This window comes from Oryx dammah, unplaced genomic scaffold, assembly GCF_014754425.2.
Source record: "Oryx dammah isolate SB20612 unplaced genomic scaffold, SCBI_Odam_1.1 HiC_scaffold_3, whole genome shotgun sequence".
In the NCBI taxonomy this organism is placed as follows: domain Eukaryota; kingdom Metazoa; phylum Chordata; class Mammalia; order Artiodactyla; family Bovidae; genus Oryx; species Oryx dammah.
Genome location: NW_024070187.1, coordinates 67,043,322 through 67,061,364, shown reverse-complemented (window position 1 = coordinate 67,061,364; position 18,043 = coordinate 67,043,322). Strand labels below are relative to the sequence as shown.

Sequence of the window (18,043 nt, the reverse complement as noted above, 5' to 3'; positions counted from 1 at the left end):
ACAAAATGAGGTCTGAGATGTTTCTATAGCTATTAACTGGTAAAAGTAGTAGAAATGTCAAATAATACTAACAATGTACTGAATATATGATTCATTCTGAGCCTGCTTTGAGACAGATATTGCCTCTCATTAACCAGTCATGGGAGAAGCACAAAGTACTTACTGCAAATCACATGTTTTTCTGCAAACAGGTTTCTCAGATAACCTCTATTTAAAACTAAACAGCACCCAATATGTTTCACAGGGTGGAATATCTGTAAAAGAAATGAATGATCCATTCTCCATAGTTGCAATCTTAATTGCACATTAGAATAACCTGCAAAGGTTTTTTTTTTTTTAACCCAAAGCCCAGGTATCATCAAGAAGTTCTAATGAATCGGTCTGAGGTGGGACCAGGCAGAGGGAGTTATTAAAAGCTCTCTAGGTGAGTGTTAGTGCAGCCAACACTGAGAATCACAGCAACCCAGTGATGCCAACAGGCTTCCTTCCCATTTGTCGGCTCTGTCACTGACTAGCCATGTAACCCTGGTGCAGTTCTATGATGTTCCTCAGCCTGAGCTTCCTTACCTCCAAAATGGGCATAACAAGAAGATTGATCCAATGAGGATTATGGAGATAACACATGGCACACCTAGAAGAGGGTCTGGGACACAGCACACTTTAACATTAGCTGTCACAATGGTGATGGTATGGTACCCTGTGGTCGTCTATGCCTGAGGCTGGGACTTCAGCACGTTTCTCTGTCTCAGAGAGCAGGGACCATAACTTCAGCCCAAGTGAGATGTTATAAAGTTTACCAGGAGCTCCGTATGTGAATAAACCTCTAGAATCTAATCCGTAGCTCACTGTGACATACTATTTAGGTCCCTAGTGGGGATGCATGAGCTCATAGCTCTAGTTCACATAAAGGAACTCACTCACCTGGGGTTGAAGTGAATTTTCTCTGGAACTTCCCTATGGTCTGTGACCACTTTCTGGTTGTCTCTATAATTAACTGGGTCATCAGGAATCCTAAATTTGGCTACCTGAATTTCAGAGTCACTCAGTTCAGCGTGGGAGATTCTTGCGTAACCCAATCTGTGGCACAAACAGAAATGGTTTGTAAAGATTTTATCATCATACTGAAATCTGATGAGATCTGGCAGATAATACCTTCACTAATAAGTCAGTTTCCTGTTTCTAACTCTGTATATTACTAGAATGAACTTGATTTATTTCTCTAAATATTTACCAAAATATTTCTTTTATGATGTAAATGAATAAGGAACATGCACATAGATTTAATTAACATAACTGGCAACCTTACTCTTACTTTTTTATAGTAACTAACGAATATTCTATATATACAAATTGCCTCTCACATAATCATTTTGTGTCAGTGGCAGGAATTCTCCAGAATTCCTGGAGAATTTAGGAGCAAAATCCTCCAGAATTTAGGAGCATAGTCCTAAATTCTTTTTTACCTTAAAAAAAAAATCCAAAGATCACATGCACATTTTCATTCACAATTAAACATCTAAAGAAAAGATTTTTAATGGCTGAAAGCATCAATTCTTTGGTGCTCAGCCTTCTTTATGGTCCAAAGAACTGGACTGCCAAAGAATTGATGCTTTCAAACTGTGGTGCTGGAGAAGACTCTTGAGAGTCCCTTAAACAGTAAGGAGATCAAACCAGTCAATCCTAAAGGAAATCAACTCTGAATATTCATTGGAAGGACTGATGCTAAAGCTGAAGCTTCAATACTTCGGCCACCTGATGCAAAGAGCCAACTCATTGGAAAAGACCCCAATGCTGGGAAAGATTGAGGGTATGAGCAGAAGGGGGCTGCAGAAGATGAGATGGTTGGATGGCATCACTGACTCAGTGCATATGAGTGTGAGCAAGCTCTGAGAGATGGTGAAGGACAGGGAAGCCTGGCGTACTTGCAGTGCATGGGGTTGCAAAAAGTCAGACATGACTTAGCAATAGAACATCAACATCTGAAAAACTGCACATTTTTAATGTCTGGAAAAAAAATTTACATCCTGCTTTTGCTTTGAGCTTTCAGTTCTCCAGGAATTTCAAAGCACTTTGTAGATGTTATCCAAATAGTTATCAGAAGCTCAGATGGAAAAATGGGGGAACCATGAACAGCCAAGAATTAATTTTATTTATAGTTTGCCTCTTTAAAAGTCAGCTTCAGTCTGACTTTTATTCAAAGAAAAAGTATATTCATTTGTTCATTATTCAAAGAACAAATATATATCAAGCCCCTACTACATGGAAGCATTGTTCTAGGTACTGGAAACAAACAGTGACTAAAACAAATTTCTTGCCCTCATAGATTTGAGAATTCTAATTGAGGAGGACAAATATATGTATATATGTATGGTGATAAGTACCCAAGTACTGTGGGAGAACAAGCAGAGGACAGAGGACAGAAAACGCTAGTTTTCTAGCGTTGTTATTCTATAATGAGTGGTCAGAGCATACCTCTCTGACAAAGTGACATTTGAGCAAAAAGCTGAATGAAGTGAGGGAGCAAGCCACACAGGTATTGGAGGAAGGGTGTTCTTGGGAACGGGAACAGTAAATGCAAAGGTCCTGAGGTCAAATGTACTTGGCTTTTCTGAGAACCAGCTCCACAATGACTGGAATGGAGTACATAAGGGGAACCTGAGTTTGCATGGGGTAGCAGATGGTGCAAAGCCTTCCTGACATTCTTCAGAGTTTCTCTGAGAGGGAGATGGGGCATTATGCAGAGATGTAGTGGCTGTGGTGTAGAGAGCAGGGACGCCAGGGTGACAAAGAAGAGAGACCAGTTAGGAGGGCACAGAGTAATTTAGATGAAAGACCAACAGGGGGCTTGGGCCACAGTGGCAGAGGGAGGAACACCTAAAACCTGTCGCTCCATCCAGAATAGAGACAGAAACCCAGAGCTGGAACAAGTGGAGAAGCAAGCCTGCCCACCACAGCAGATGAGAGAAGCACAATCTCGGCATCAGATGTGGGTCTGAGCTGTCTGACAGGTTAATGCATTTGTCTAAAAGCTCAGGTCCCAATTCTGTGTAGTTCCCTGTAATCCAAGGTCACTCTCTCTAGTAAATCTAGGTCATTTATTTCCCAAATCTCTAAGATCAAAGTTTAACCCATTTCATAGATTCTGCCTTCAAAAAGCCATTGAAGATAAGGAACCTGACAATCTAAATCTTCTACCAAAGCAGAGAGTCTTTCATTGTTGTCCAGTAAGTATTTATTAAGTGCCTACTGAGAGCAGGGCATTGAATTAGATGATCCAGGTAAAGTTTATAGAATTGGTTTCCTGGACAGAAACTGAATAACAGTCATCCCTAACTGCATTAATTTTGATATTTTCAAAATTACCTTCCCATCTGTTACAGACTAAATGTTTGTGTCTCCTCCCCGCAAATTCATATGTTGAAGCCCTAAACCCACCCCACCCCCCTGCCCTGTGCAGCCACATTTGGACCTCTAAGGAAGTAATTAAGTTAAATTAGGTGGGGTAGGTCCCTGATCCAGTAGGATTAGTGTCCTTATAGGAAGAGTATCGGCTTCCCTGGTAGCTTGGTGGTAAAGAATGCACCTGCCAATGCAAGAGATGTGGGTTCAATCCCTGGGTCAGGAAGATCCCCTGGAGAAGAAAATGGCAACCCACTCCAGTATTCTTGCCTGGGAAATCCTATGGACAGAGAAGCCTGGCGGGCTATAGTCTATGGGGTCCCAAAGAGTTGCACACAACTTGGTGACTAAACAACAGCAAAAGGAAGAGATATCACAGAACATGCATGCTCTTTCCCTCTGTCCCCAAAACCATAATAAAATTAATTTCTGTTGTTAAAGACACCCAGTCTATTGTATTTTTGTTATGGCAACCTGAGCAGATTAAGATACCGTCTGTCACAGTCATAGTCACTATATGTATGGGTGTGTGTGCACACGCATCGCGCTCAGTTGCTCAGTCATGTCCGACTCTTTGCCACCCCATGGACTGTAGTTCACTAGGCTCCACTGTCCATGGAATTTTCCAGGCAAGAATACTCGAGTGGGTTGCCATTTCCTACTCCAGGGGATCTTCCTAAACCAGGGATTGAACCCATGTCTTTTGAGTCTCCTGCATTGGCAGGCAGATTCTTTACTGCTGTGCCACCTGGGAAGCCATATGTATGTATATATATGTCCAAAAATATTGCCATCTCCCTCTCCTAAGGAGAAAAAAAAGGTTTTGGGCCACAAATGTACAAACAGAACCCAGTGATTAGTTATAATGGGCACTGGTACTACAAATACCCCTGTTACTTGGCAACTAACAATTTTTACATTTTGAACTTATACCTATTTCAATCTATCTCCTAAACTGTTTTCTAGAGACTCTAATATCCCCATTAAAGCAACCACTTTAATATGAATTTAAACAGAAGTAGTATTTTCAATCTGAGATATCAGTCTTTTTCTTTTGGTATTAAACTGCCCTTTGTTTTGTTTAAAGAAACACTGCCTTCAAAACAGATTTACAGTTACATGCTTGAATTTTTAGATTTTTCAGCTGTACTATTTTGGAATTTTATATATATGGATAATGTTCACCTTTTTATATGGGGTAATCTTTTTTAAAAAATATAATCTACCTAGAGAGCCCACCACAATATAGCAGTGACTCTACCTTACCCAGGATTACATGATTAGAAGTCAGCAAAGCTGGAATTCAAGCCCAGGGTTCATGCTGTTTCTACCATGTCATACAGTCAAAAATGGTGCCATTCCCAACATGTTTTGACAGTTAACAATTATCATGCTTAACAGCTTACACAGTATCCTCTTTGTATAATTAAAGTTGATTTGCTTAGCCATTTACTCTTTCTTAAATCATTAGGCCACACCCTGAAAAAAATGTTAAATTGGGTAACTAACCAAATCAATGTTTATGAAAAGTAACAAAATTATTAATTGCTTCCATTAAGTTTTTCTTTCCAGGATAGACCCAAAAGATCACAGTAAAGATCACAGTAATAACAGATTCAGAAAAACAACTCTCAAACACCTATGCTTACCTGATCAGCCCTCGATACATGATGTATTCACACCATCTGTCTTGATCTGTGCTGTCAATATCCTAATGATGGAGAGAGAAGAGAATGTTTAAAGCATTAAAAACAGTGCTCTATTTTGAACCAGGGAAATGTGTGAGCTGCAGTAATAAATAAGCCTTTCTTTGTACATGCTTTGTACATTTCTTTGTACATGTACTCTACCTGATTCCTACTGATGTTTTAAGGTCCAAATTATTTACTCATTCTACAGATACTTCCAAAACACCTACCTTTTCCCCTTCTAGCCCCTGTAAAACAGGAAGGTGATCTAGAGAGGGAGGTAAGCAAGTAACTCGGTAATTACTACATAGCACCTGGCTTCCCACAGCTTCGCGAGTCTCGCATCCCAAGCAGGACTGATTACATGCTCCTCGGCCACCAGCTACACCATTCTGCTTAACTGTTTATGGTCTCCACTCTCCCCTGCCTGAGCAGAGAGCCTCTTAATCACCTTGGCTCCCTGGTGCTTAGCATGAAGCCTGGCATCTGGCAAGAGTTCAGTCTGTATTTGTTAAATAGACTCATTGGAAAAACACACATTTTGGGAGTAATCATGAGTCTCTTTGATGTAGAAAGCTTGAGACCAGCATTATTTTTCAATAGAAAATCAGAACATAAGCATTTTTTGCTATTATATTTTAGGAAAATTCTAAACATGGAGCTTTTATACTAAGGAAACCTTCATTTTCTTCTTTTAAAAAATATACCTGACTTTTTACTATTTTGACTAAATTTTACTATTAAAATATAATTTAAAAATATTTTTAAATAACTAAAAGAATACACACAATTTATTATATACTTCTAAATTTTTTTCTTAAGCTTGGTAGTGGACACATAAATGCTAGTGTTTTTTTTTTCCTTTGGCCCTTCTGTGTGGCTTGTGAGATCTCAGTTCCTGACCAGGGGTTGAATCCCTGAGCCATAGCAGTGAAAGCCTGGAATCCTAACCACTAGACCACCAGGGAACTATGGATTCTTGTTAATTAATCTTTACTATTATTCACATATCACACACATACAATATGACTTTTGTATACATGGAAAAATTGTAATAAATTTTAAAAATTAAATTTAAATTGGATTTCCCTGGTGGGCCAATGGTTAAGACTCTGCATTTCCACTGCAAGGGGCACAGGTTCAATCTCTGGTTGGGGAAGTTCCACATGGCACACAGCAGGGCAAAAAAAAAAAATTCTTTTAATATTTTAATGATGAAAAAAGCAAATATATTTTAAAACTACTGCTCTGGCTTGCCTTGGGGAGAGATAAAAATTTAGTCATTTACCTGTATGTAGTGGGAATAATCAATTAGGAATATGTTTTGCTATCTTTTTATTTTACCAGATTTTTTTTAAAAGATGCTCTCAAATTTTAAGACTGCAGAATTTAAATACTCATTTCTTAAAGAGGAATATCTATTCACTCAAGCATTTATGATTAAAATTCCTCTCTGCATTAATAAAGTTCCTAATAGAAAAAGTTATATAAGAATCTGCTGCCAATCTTGACACAGCTTCTGACCATGACAGTGGAACCCAATAGAGTATTAAATTAAAATAAAATAAAATTCCTCTTCCCTGTGTGCACACACACATTCCCTCTATGACTAGGATACAATCAATTTTTTCTTAAACCTGCCAAATATCATCTTGTCTAATATTCTCCTGTACTTTATAGACCATATACTTACATGTTTATCTAATATGATTTTATACATACAGCCAGATGTACATAATACAAATATATAGCTACCCCTTACTGAGTGCATCCTATATACAAAGCTGAGGGCTTTTTAGACATTATCTTATCTTACATCCTCATGACAACCCCATGATAGGTATTATTATCGCTACTTTACAGATGGTTAACCAGAAAGGTTAAGTAACTTGCCCCAAGGTCACAAAGCTGGTAAATGTGACACCAGGTAGGCCAGTGTATGAAGAGATTACATGGAGAGAGAGGTCCAGCCAGCAGCCAGCAACCAGCACCAAGGCCAAGACAAGTGAGTGGGGGACATGTCAGAACCCCCAGCCACAGACACCAGCTGACTACACGAGTGAACCCAGGCAAGAACAGAACACCACTCCACAGACCCACAGAGTCACAAGGTTATTAGGCCACTGTTCTTTTTAAGCCACTAAGGTTTGTAGCTTTCACAGTGATACACAGTGATAAATAGCTAATGCAGCCCGTGACTCCACACTCTTCAGATTTTCCTCCTACTCTTCTGATCTCTACTTAATCTCTTTTCTGAGATAATCTCTCCCTTCTCTTCCCTCACCCATTACCCTCACAAGAGCCACACTAAAGGTGACTCGATAAGGGATTTTCTTTGGTCTTCCTTTTGCAAGTCTCTTAACTCTGTAAGCAACAGCGTCCCCTCCCACAGCTGGAATAATCACCTAGATAGTGACAATTCCTTAATCTATATTTCTGATCCTGACTTCCCTTCTTAGTTCCAGATCCATATATTCAGCTGACTAGTAGACATCTCCCCTAATATCTCACAGATTGTTCAACTCAGCCCATAGCTGAACTCATTTTCTTTGCAAACCTCTCCTTCCTTACGTGTTCTCTATAATAATGTGTCACCATCATAAACCCTTCCTCTGACCAAAGCCAAAATTAAGAGTCCACCTTGACTCCATTTCTGCCTTAAGCACTAGGGCAGAGATTAACTCATCTCCCTAATATCTGCCTTGCCCCATTCCAAAGTTGTTGGATTTTTTAGCCAGGTCTAAGAGTATCAAGATTCAATATTGCCGCACATCTCGGTGCTCTATGATGACCTGATGGGTGGGATGGGGGTAGGTTAGGAGGGAGGTTCAAGAGAGAGGGGATATATGTATGCATATGACTGATTCACTTCACTGTACAGCAGAAACCAACACAACATTGTAAAGCAATGAAAATTTAAACAAGAGAATCAATCTAGCACAACACTGTAAATAAACTATATTTCAATTACAAAAAAAAGAAAAAAATTAAATATTGCATCTCTCCAGCTTCCCAGGTGGCACCAGTGATGAAGAACCCACCTGCCAATGCAGGAGACATAAAAGACGAGGGTTTGATCTGAGTCAGAAAGACCCCCTGGAGGAAGACATGGAAACCCACTGCAATACTCTTGCCTGGAGAATCCCCATGGACAGAGGACCCTCTGTGGCTACAGTCCATAGGGTCACACAGACTTGGACACAACTGAAGTGACTTAGCACACACGCATGCACACTGCATCTCTCAATTGCCTGAACAGTGAGATATGGCCAATGACTAAGTGCTAATCAACGAAATGTAAGTATGAGTGTTGGAGTTTGCCTTAGAGATAACTTGCATATGCTCCTGGCCCCTTCTTTATCCCATCCTCTATCTTGCTAACTAGAACAAGGATATGGCCATCTTGGAACATGAAGCAAACTTGGGAGTGGAGGCCTTGTAATGTGGAGCCACAAAATAGAAGGGGCACGTTCTTAATACCCCCAAGTACCATCCTTGCAGTAAATCACCTGCCCAGACGTTCACATAAAGAAACATACCTCTCTTATTTAAGCCACTGTCATTTTGTTTTCTCACATCTAGAAAACTCTCATCATGCCACATTCTCTCACCTGTCTCTCTAAGCACTTGATAAGATGGATAAGCCTTTTTGTTTGCAGATATTCTCTCAAGACAATGAACTAAAAAGAGACATGTAAAGGACCAAGAAATGTACATAGGGCTTAACTAAATATAACAATTACATTTCTCATTATAAATTAATGCACTTGGGACTCTCCTGGTGATCCAGCGGCTAAGACACCTTGCTCCCAATGCAGGAGGTCCCAGTTCGATTCCTGGTCAGAGAACTAGATTCCGCACGTCACAGCAAAGATCAAAGATCCCAAGTGCTGCAGCTAAGACCCAGTGCAGCCACAAAAATAATTTTTTTTAAAAAAGATCCATTGCTCTTTTTTTAAATAAAAATAAAATAATGCATTTAACATTCCAGTGTATATATATCTCAAGGATTTAACTGTCAGTTTCCCAGAGCATGATTATATCTGGATACACCAACAAATTCAACCATTTGGGACCTGAACAGATAAGGACAACCTCAGTGTCCTTTAGTGAGGCCCTGATCAGCCAGCCTCTCTATATGACACATTACCTTCTACCCTCATCATGATTAACTTGCACAATGTGGCAGATTCTATTTTCTAAACATGGCTACAGTAATCCACCTTCCACATAATATTCTTATTTAAATTTGACACTCGCCTCACCAAGAGATGGGGTTTATGTTTTGTTCACTTGAATGTGAGCAGGCTTGTGATGATGACAGGCATGATACTATATGACTTACAAGGTCATACAAGACAATACAGCTTCTTCCTCGGTCTCTTGGGACACTCCCTTTTAGAACCCAGCCATCATGCAAGGAAGAAGCCCAGGAAGCCTACAGAAAAGAACCAGGACTCTGAGTCCAAAGCCCGAGCTGAGCTCCTCGTCAACAGCCCCACCAACTTGCCCCTTACGAGTCATCTGCAAAGTGGCTCCTCCAGTCCCCAGCTGAGCCACCTCTCTGTGCACTGCAGACATGAGCTATCCCCACTGGGTCTTGTCCAATCTGCAGATTCATGAGCAGAGAGACGAATGCTATTTAAAGCCAGTATGTTTTGGTAGTTTTCCATGCAGCAGTTAGATAATCGAGATACATATTAAAATGTTGGGTTGGGTTTTTTGAAACCTGAAGAAGCAACACTTTATTTAAGAAATCGAAACACCTAATAAGGTTGTGTTACCTTCACATTGCCGTGTTTAATGAGCTGTAGATAATCTCTGGAACCAGGCGCTGATGTGATATATCCCAGAAATATCACTTGCTCAGAGCTATTTTTCAGTAGTTTTGAAACAGCAATAGCTTGAAGTTTCCTGTCGAGGTCATCTCTGAAAAGAATGCCAAAATATACTCTTTATCGCATGTGCAAAACAATTTTAAAAAATACTAGGTACCTAAGTTCCCAAATAATAACTTCAAACAGTGTGAAAACCCATAATAATTCCTATTAGGACACATTAACTTCAGTTCAGTTGTCGCTCAGTCATGTCTGACTCTTTGCAACCCCATGGAACTGTAGCACGCCAGGCTTCCCTGTCCATCACCAACTCCTGGAGCTTGCTCAAACTCATGTTCATCGAATTGGTGATGCCATCCAACCATCTCTCCTCTGTCATCCCCTTCTCCTTGTGCCCCCAATCCCTCCCAGCATCAGGGTCTTTTCCAATGAGTCAACTCTGCATGAGGTGGCCAAAGTATTGCAGTTTCAGCTTCAGCATCAGTCCTTCCAATGAATACCCAGGACTGATCTCCTTTAGAATGGACTGGTTGGATCTCCTTGCAGTCCAAGGGACTCTCAAGAGTCTTCTCCAACACCACAGTTCAAAAGCATCAATTCTTCAGTGCTCAGCTTTCTTTATGGTCCAACTCTCACATCCATACATGACTACTGGAAAAACCACAGCTTTGACTGTTATGCAAATGATCAAGACAGCTATTGTGCGTCAAATGAGCAGCTGATAAAATTTTGACTAAGAATGATATAACCTTTCCCCACAGATCATTTGGAATTGAGTAGACCTAAATAACTAAAAGCAGCATTTGTTCAACTTTTCATCAAAGGAAATTATATTAATAATCTTAAGACTTGGTCATTGGTATTAGAGCTAAAGATTAGTAGTTTAAAAAAAATCAAGGAGTAAGAGGGAGAATCCTAATATTCACAGAATACACCAGGTTTGTTAACCTACTCAACTCTTTCAAGTGAACACTTTCTAAAAGGCTCCATAGATCTCCTGGTCAAATACTAGCTAAGCATGCTGCTTTTATTATGCTGAGCACTCTAAGTGTGTAACTGACAATCAGGCAAGTACATCCAGTTTTGGGGGGTTATCGTCAGTCTGGGGAAAAATAGGGACATCATAGTTGGTATGATTGAGAGAGGAAAAGTGAAACCACTCTAGGCATTTCAAACAAAGTGAATTTAATACAGGGGATTGGCCACGAGGTGACAGGAAGCCAAATAGGACTCAGTGAGACAACTGGAGTTGAGTGAGCAACAACTACTACCTCGAGGGCCAGAGGGACAACAGGAAGAGGTGATAGTCCCAGAATCCACAAGCTGGTACTAGCTGATGGGAAATGGTACTATGGAGAAGGCTACTTAGAAGGATCTGCTGCCACTGAAGGAGAGTTGGATCCACAGTGGAGACTCAGCTGCTGCCAGAGACAATAAAGAAAGCAGAGAGAGGCAATGAGAAATACTCTGTCTCCTCCCCTCCTCCAACCCTCCAGCCTTGCATTAGTGCACTACATTGGCTCAACCTATCCAGAAGCCAGAAGGCAACAGACTATGGGAAATGTGGTTTCCAGCAATCTGTAGCTGGAAGGGAGATGAACCAGGAATGGATCCAAGAGCAAACAGGCAGTAGACCAACACAGGCATTTAGAGAGTAAGACAGCTAACGTGCACACTCAGTTGCTCAGTCATGTCCAACTCTTTGCGACTCCGTGGACTATATAGCCTGCCAGTCTGCTCTGTCCATGGGATTAGCCCGGCAAGAATCCAGGGGATCTTCCCAACCCAGGGATTGACCCCACGTCTCCTGTGGCTCCTACATTAGCAGGAAGATTCTTTACCACTGAGCCACCTGGAAAGCAGGAGACAGTTAATACATGACTGTTAAGAAACAGCAGTGGGAAAGGAAGATAGAGATCACCAAGGACTGCGAAGAATGGAGAAAACTCACTGAAGAAGAAGACAGGACTAAACTTATCCATTCTTATGCACAGACAGCTGAGCACTATCAAAAGACATCTCAAGAAGTAGAAGAGTGAAAAGAATGACCATTTGTTGAACATCTTTGCCCAGATCCATTGCCAACTCTTCTCTATGCCCTGGAGGCTGATCCAAGCAGATTTCATCTCATGGGCTCCCTTGTCTGCTAATATCCAGTGAGGTCTGGCCAAGTGAAGGCACCAGCAGGAGAGGAACAGGTAGGAAGAGAGAGAAGTTGGGATATTTCTTCTCCAGGAGCTGCATTCTTCATGCCTGGTGGCCCTTTTCTGATTCAAGATCAAACAGGGCTCTGGGAACACTGTTTCTCTCTCTGTCCCTTCAGGCCTAAGTATCATAATGATTCTCCACTGTTAACTAGTGTTTGAGTACCTTAGCATCTCTTACCTGTTCCCCTGACCCTTCCAACATCTTTGTAAGTAGGCCCTTCATTAGGTCTGCAGTGAATTCTGTTCCTCTCACACCCACAGCCGGGATTCAAATCAAGTCTAGAGCCTGCCAAAGTTACTGCTCCACAGATAGATTTTTCATTCAAATATGTTTTAGCAATATATTATTGGAAAATAATCTATGAATTTGGTTTTACATTTTCTCAGGAGATAAATTTCATCCAGTGATAATAATTAAAATGTGTATATATATATGTAGGTATAAAGGAAGAAGGAGAAGGGACTAGGAGAGAGGGAGGGTGTTAGAGGGTGACTGAATGCTTGTTTTATGTTTCCTTATCTGTTGATGTATAATCAGCCCCATAGCCCTATAATGTGGGCTGAAAAAAACTAATTTTATCTGATTTTCAGAGACAAGGGAAATATAGCTCACTGAGTTTACCTTACAACAGAACCAAAATTGTAACTACAGACTACAGGTTCTGTATGGGTTTGTACATTCATTCTTCTTTGTACATTTCTGCCTGTTACAGGGGAAAAAAAAAACCACAGTAATTAAGCGGTGACTCAGTTAATTGCCTAATATAACACCAATTTTAGTTATGGTGTATACCTAAATAATTAAGGAATGCCACTGTTTTCTGTTAATTGGTTGTAAAGACATGTGTATAGTCGGTAATTTTAGAAATCCCATTGAATCAGCTGATAACAGGCATACGCATTAATTCATTCTTAATATTAATCTGATTTCATGTTTATAAGCCATAATCATTAGAAAGTGAAATCTTTAAATATTTATTCAGAATAAAAAATTTTAGTAGTGTTATAGAAAACAATGGCAAACAGAAATATGTAATGATGGCTTTACAAACTATTTGAAGTGTGAACTTTCTCATGTCACTTGGGCATGGACAAGAGCCAAGGCTCTAAGGGAAAAGGCTGCAGCTAGCACTGTGCTTGGGACATGACAGATGCTTGACTTGTGTTTGATAAATAATCTTTTAAGCTGCCCAATGCACCGCACATTTAGAGGTGTCCAATTTAGTTTCATAATAATGGCCAGTATTAACTGAGCAGTGACTGTAGTCATATACTTTTCATGATAAAACTATTCATAAATATATCTTATTTCATTCCCACAAGAATTCTATGAAATAGGTAGGATTATTGCTCCTAATTTAGAGAGAAAACTGAGACTTAAGGTAGTTAAAAAATTTGGTGACGGATACACCTTGAATTAGGATTCAGACCAGACTGTCTGATTTCAGGTTCTGGAGTTTCCTGTTCTTTGCCATTTAGCCAGACCACTTCCCTCCCTGAAGTGACAGCTCCTCAATAGATGTTTGTTCTTATCATTACTGCTGCTGTTGTCATCATTATTAAATCACGAGAGTAAGCTAGCAAGCAAAGGTATATTGTTAGTTACAGAGATTTAAATATATGGTTAATAGAGTTAGAAAAGGTAGTTCTTCCCTGCTCTTTTCCAAACAATTTGAGGGCTGTCTTTTCGTTTTCTCTTCCCTCTCAAGTCTATTCTTCACAGTTCAGAGGAGGTCTGAAGGAGTTAAAGGAGACAGCGCGGGGGAAAGCAAAGGGAAAAGGGGAAGGAGTGTGTTCAACTATTTCTTAGGTTGAGACCTTGCCAGCTTAAAACACAAAAATGCCTATTTTTCAAAAGATAAACCCAATTCAACTGCAATTTAAGCTCAGTAGAGTGATTGTTGAATGCCTATACTTGTGACATGAAAATTGCTAGGAGAAACAGAAGGCATTTCTTTAAACAGTTTTTCAGCGATATGGACTGTCTATACCATCCGTGCTCCAAACACCTTCTCATTTCTAAGAAGACCAGCAAGAGTTCAATTAGCAAACAGTCCCCATTAATCACATTTGAATAGCTGGCTTATATTACTTATGCTCTGACTTTATTTCAGAAAATAGTCAAGTGCACTTTCACAGATGCACGTAACACTGTGAGAAAAAGAGAGGTGATAGAAAGTAAGGATAGCAGACATACTCATCTTGTTTAGGTGAAACTTACAATACAACAATGTTGGGGGTTTTGTACTGTTGGTGTTTTAGTCTCTAAGTCGTGTCTGATTCTTTTGGGACCCATGGACTCTAGCCTGCCAGGCTCCTCTGTTCATGCGATTTCCCAGGCAAGAATACTGGAATGGTTTGCCATTTCCTTCTCCAGGAGATCTTCCTGACCCAGGGACCAAACCCACATTGCCTGCCTTGGCACTGAGCCACCAGGGTAGCCCTCTGTTGTACTGTAAGTTTCATCCAAACAAAACAAATGTGGCTGCTACCTTTGTTTGTTGTTTTTCAATGTTCTCTATGTCACTGTAAAGCTCTGTGGCCTTTTGTGTCATGCAGATAGACAACGCCCATTTGCCATATTTCATAGCACTAAGCACTTCGTATGTATGTTTTCAATGACTATTAAAGAATGTTCAGTATTGTTGTTAGTCGCTCAGTCGTGTCTGACTCTTTGCAACCCCATGGACTGTAGCCTGCTAGGCTCCTCTGTCTATGGGATTCTCTAGGCAATAATACTGGAGTAGGTTGCCATTTCCTTCTCCAGATGTTCAGTATGGTAGAATATAAATTATATACTTTTATCTTGGCTTTAATAACATAATGTTGGCATTATTTGTGATTTATTCGGTGCTAAGCCACTGGTTGTGAATGTTATTCTTTGTAGATAAAACTCATTCCCCATTCCTCATGTCTCCTTGGAGGGGAACCAACTTAGAAAATCATCTTGGCCTCTCCCTCTCTCTCTCTCTCATCCTTTACTTCTTGGGAGGATTTTTCTAATAAATCAAGTTTGGAAGAATGAACTAAGAATGCTTGTCTCAAACCCTTCCTATCTCTTCTTGGAGCCTGCCAGTTTGCCAACAGGGAGCTTTCCTGTGTTATTCTCTTCACTAAGGGGAGAGTGTGACAGGGCGGACTCAGTCCCTGCCTCATGGTTCTGCTGCTTTGGGGGAGCTGGCATCATGTATTACTGGAGGGATGGATGTATTAGCAGGTCCATGTGGGCATACTTGGAGAAGGCAATGGCATCCCACTCCAGTACTCTTGCCTGGAAGATCCCATGGATGGAGGAGCCTGGTGGGCTGCAGTCCATGGGGTTGCGAAGAGTCGGACATGACTGAGTGACTTCACTTTCACTTTTCACTTTCATGCATTGGAGAAGGACATGGCAACCCACTCCGGTGTTCTTGCCTGGAGAATCCCAGGGACGGGGGAGCCTGGTGGGCTGCCGTCTCTTGGGTCGCACAGAGTCGGACACGACTGAAGCGACTTAGCACCATCAGCAGTGGGCACACTTAAGCCATGTTGTCCAAATAGGTTTATCAGAATCAAAAGAGATGTTGATCTTCCTGCCAGATTCCTCTGCCTACCTCTCATCTGACTGGAAACATGACAGGTAAAGGAATGTCATTGAGTACCTCAAATCCCTCTGGTACTTCCAACTGGAGTAATCCTTAGAAAAAGGGAATTCCATCTTTCTGTAGTCTGGTTTACCATGGGTTTCAAGCACTTGCAGGCTCTGAGTTAGGTCTACCTGATTCCTACGTGTGTGACCCTGGTTGGATAAGTCATCTAACCTCTCAGTTTAGTTTCTCTGTTAAATGGGACTATGTACTGTTATACAATATGTAGATTAAATACAGCATAAGGGCTAAATGCACTTAGCACAGTGCCTGCTCAGTAATTGCTGGCTAACACGGCCATCACTGCTGTCTTGTACACCGTTAAGGACTGCAGGCATCTCAAACGTTTCTGTGCCTGATTTTTTTTTTTTTCCTTTTTTTTGGCCACACCATGCAAACTTGTGAGATTTCAGTTTCCAGACCAGAGACGGAACTCAGGCCCCAGAAGTGAAAGCCCGGAATCCTAACCATTAGGCCATCAGGGAACTTCTTCTATGCCTGATTTTTAAAACCAAAAAAAAAAAAAAAAACAACCTAGAAAACCACTTTGAGAATAATAATTTTTTTAAAAAAAGTAAGAAAGGTCAATGCATGGAAATCAATGTAATGTGTTAATAATATTTTTTGGCATTTGTGCACTATGAGAAAAACCAAAGAAACCCACTCGTAATTGCCAAAGTGGGTCACAACAAAATCCACCAGTTTGTTGGAAACGTTGACAGTCAGCGTGATGGCTGGTGCAATCTCGCCCTCTGGCGACGGAAGAAGGTGATGCTCCGATTTCACAATTGGGTATCTTGACAAAACCATAATCCTGTATTTGAATGGAAAGAAACATGTGCATCACTATTGGTCCCACCATCTCATGCCAACAGAACTAAGAATATGTGTTCTTAGGGATGCTCACACTTCAAGCATCTCACGAGGGGCACTGAGAACAACAGTATACGGATGGGACCTTCTGTAGAACGATTCACTGCAAGAGGACTGTTCAGCAGGTCTCACTGTGTCACCAGGCACAACACTGTCGACTCTGTCCATAAGTGCCATGGAGACACAAAAAGGGTGGGATTAGGGCCACACAAATGGACACACTCCATTTTACTTGCATTATTCCTCTGGCAACTGATCTGCATGAACAATTCTAACGTTAATCTACACATGTAGGAACGTACAATCCTGCCAGCCAGGACTCGGAGCAACAATTTACAAAATCAGAAATTACAAATGGTCCGATAAAGATAGGAAAACATGTCCCACCTCACTCTAAGTCAGCGAACTACACGTGGAAAGGGCGACCAGAGCTCAGACCTCAGCCGGCTTCTCTTCCCTGGCTTCACACACGGTCTGTGTGGCCCCTCGTGAAGTTTCTCGCACAGAACCGTCTCTACAGTGATGATCCTGAATGCACATGCCCAGCTTCTGCTGTCCAACTTGGCCCTCTGAGCTGCCCACAACTGCCTACTGGACATCACTTGACTGTCCCAGGGCATCTCGAACTTAGCACAACCCTGCTGTTCACCTGGTCATTCCTGTCCCATTAAATGGCATCATTTCCTATCAGGGACTCAGGTAAAAAACCCAGGTGCTGCCCTTGTCACTTCCTGACATCTAAACCACTAGGAAGCCCTGGGAATTCCCCGACGGTCCAGCATTAGGACATGGTTCTCTCACTGCTATAGGCCTGGGTTTGATCTCTAGTCAGGGAACTAAGATCTCACAAGCTTGACCAAAAAAAAAAAATCAAACACAAAACTCCCCAAGCCCCCCAAATCAAGAATTCCTGTCAGCTCTGCTCCAAAATAGCTCCCGAGTGTGCCCTCTTCTCCATCTCCACAGCTCCCACTGTCATTTCTAACCTGTGTTAGCACCTCTACCCCATCACCTGTCTCTTGATCCCACTCTTGCCCCCAACAATCTGTTCTTCTAGGAACAGCTGGAATGATCTTCCATACACGTATACCAGATCAGACTGCTCCCAGTTTAAAATCCTCCAGTGGTTTTCCATCACAACTGAGTTAAGTCAGTGCCAAGCATGGCTTATGGACCCTATAAGACCAAGGGCCCACTCCTAACCTCCTTTCTTACTAGTTCCCCCTAATCCCCATGCTCAGGCACACCACACGTGATCTGCCTCGAGTCCACACTGGCTCCTCCCACAGCTGGTGCTAGTCCTCCCCATCGTGGGGTGGGCAGAGAGACCCCTCCTGACCACGCTGCCTACAGCCTCATCGCCCACTGTCCTGCCTACCCTGCCACTCTCCTTTTCTACACAGCACTCACCG

General features: G+C 41.4%; 1 protein-coding gene across 2 annotated transcripts in view; it reads right to left on the bottom strand.

Moving 5' to 3' along the window:
- The window catches only part of CWH43 (cell wall biogenesis 43 C-terminal homolog), a 52,839-nt gene that overhangs the window by 3,185 nt on the left and 31,611 nt on the right, over nucleotides 1-18,043 (bottom strand). The window contains exons 12-16 of one of the 2 annotated variants that reach the window (XR_005720697.1): nucleotides 16,423-16,572; nucleotides 9,872-10,016; nucleotides 5,049-5,110; nucleotides 922-1,077; nucleotides 164-254 (exon numbers count right to left, since the gene is read on the bottom strand). Coding sequence is in view for 1 of the 2 variants with exons in the window: in XM_040238182.1 (XP_040094116.1) it covers nucleotides 922-1,077; nucleotides 5,049-5,110; nucleotides 9,872-10,016; nucleotides 16,423-16,572 (513 nt within the window). In the remaining variant the exon portion in view is untranslated. The remainder of the gene's footprint in view (nucleotides 1-163; nucleotides 255-921; nucleotides 1,078-5,048; nucleotides 5,111-9,871; nucleotides 10,017-16,422; nucleotides 16,573-18,043) is intronic. The other variant, XM_040238182.1, reaches the window with a different exon arrangement.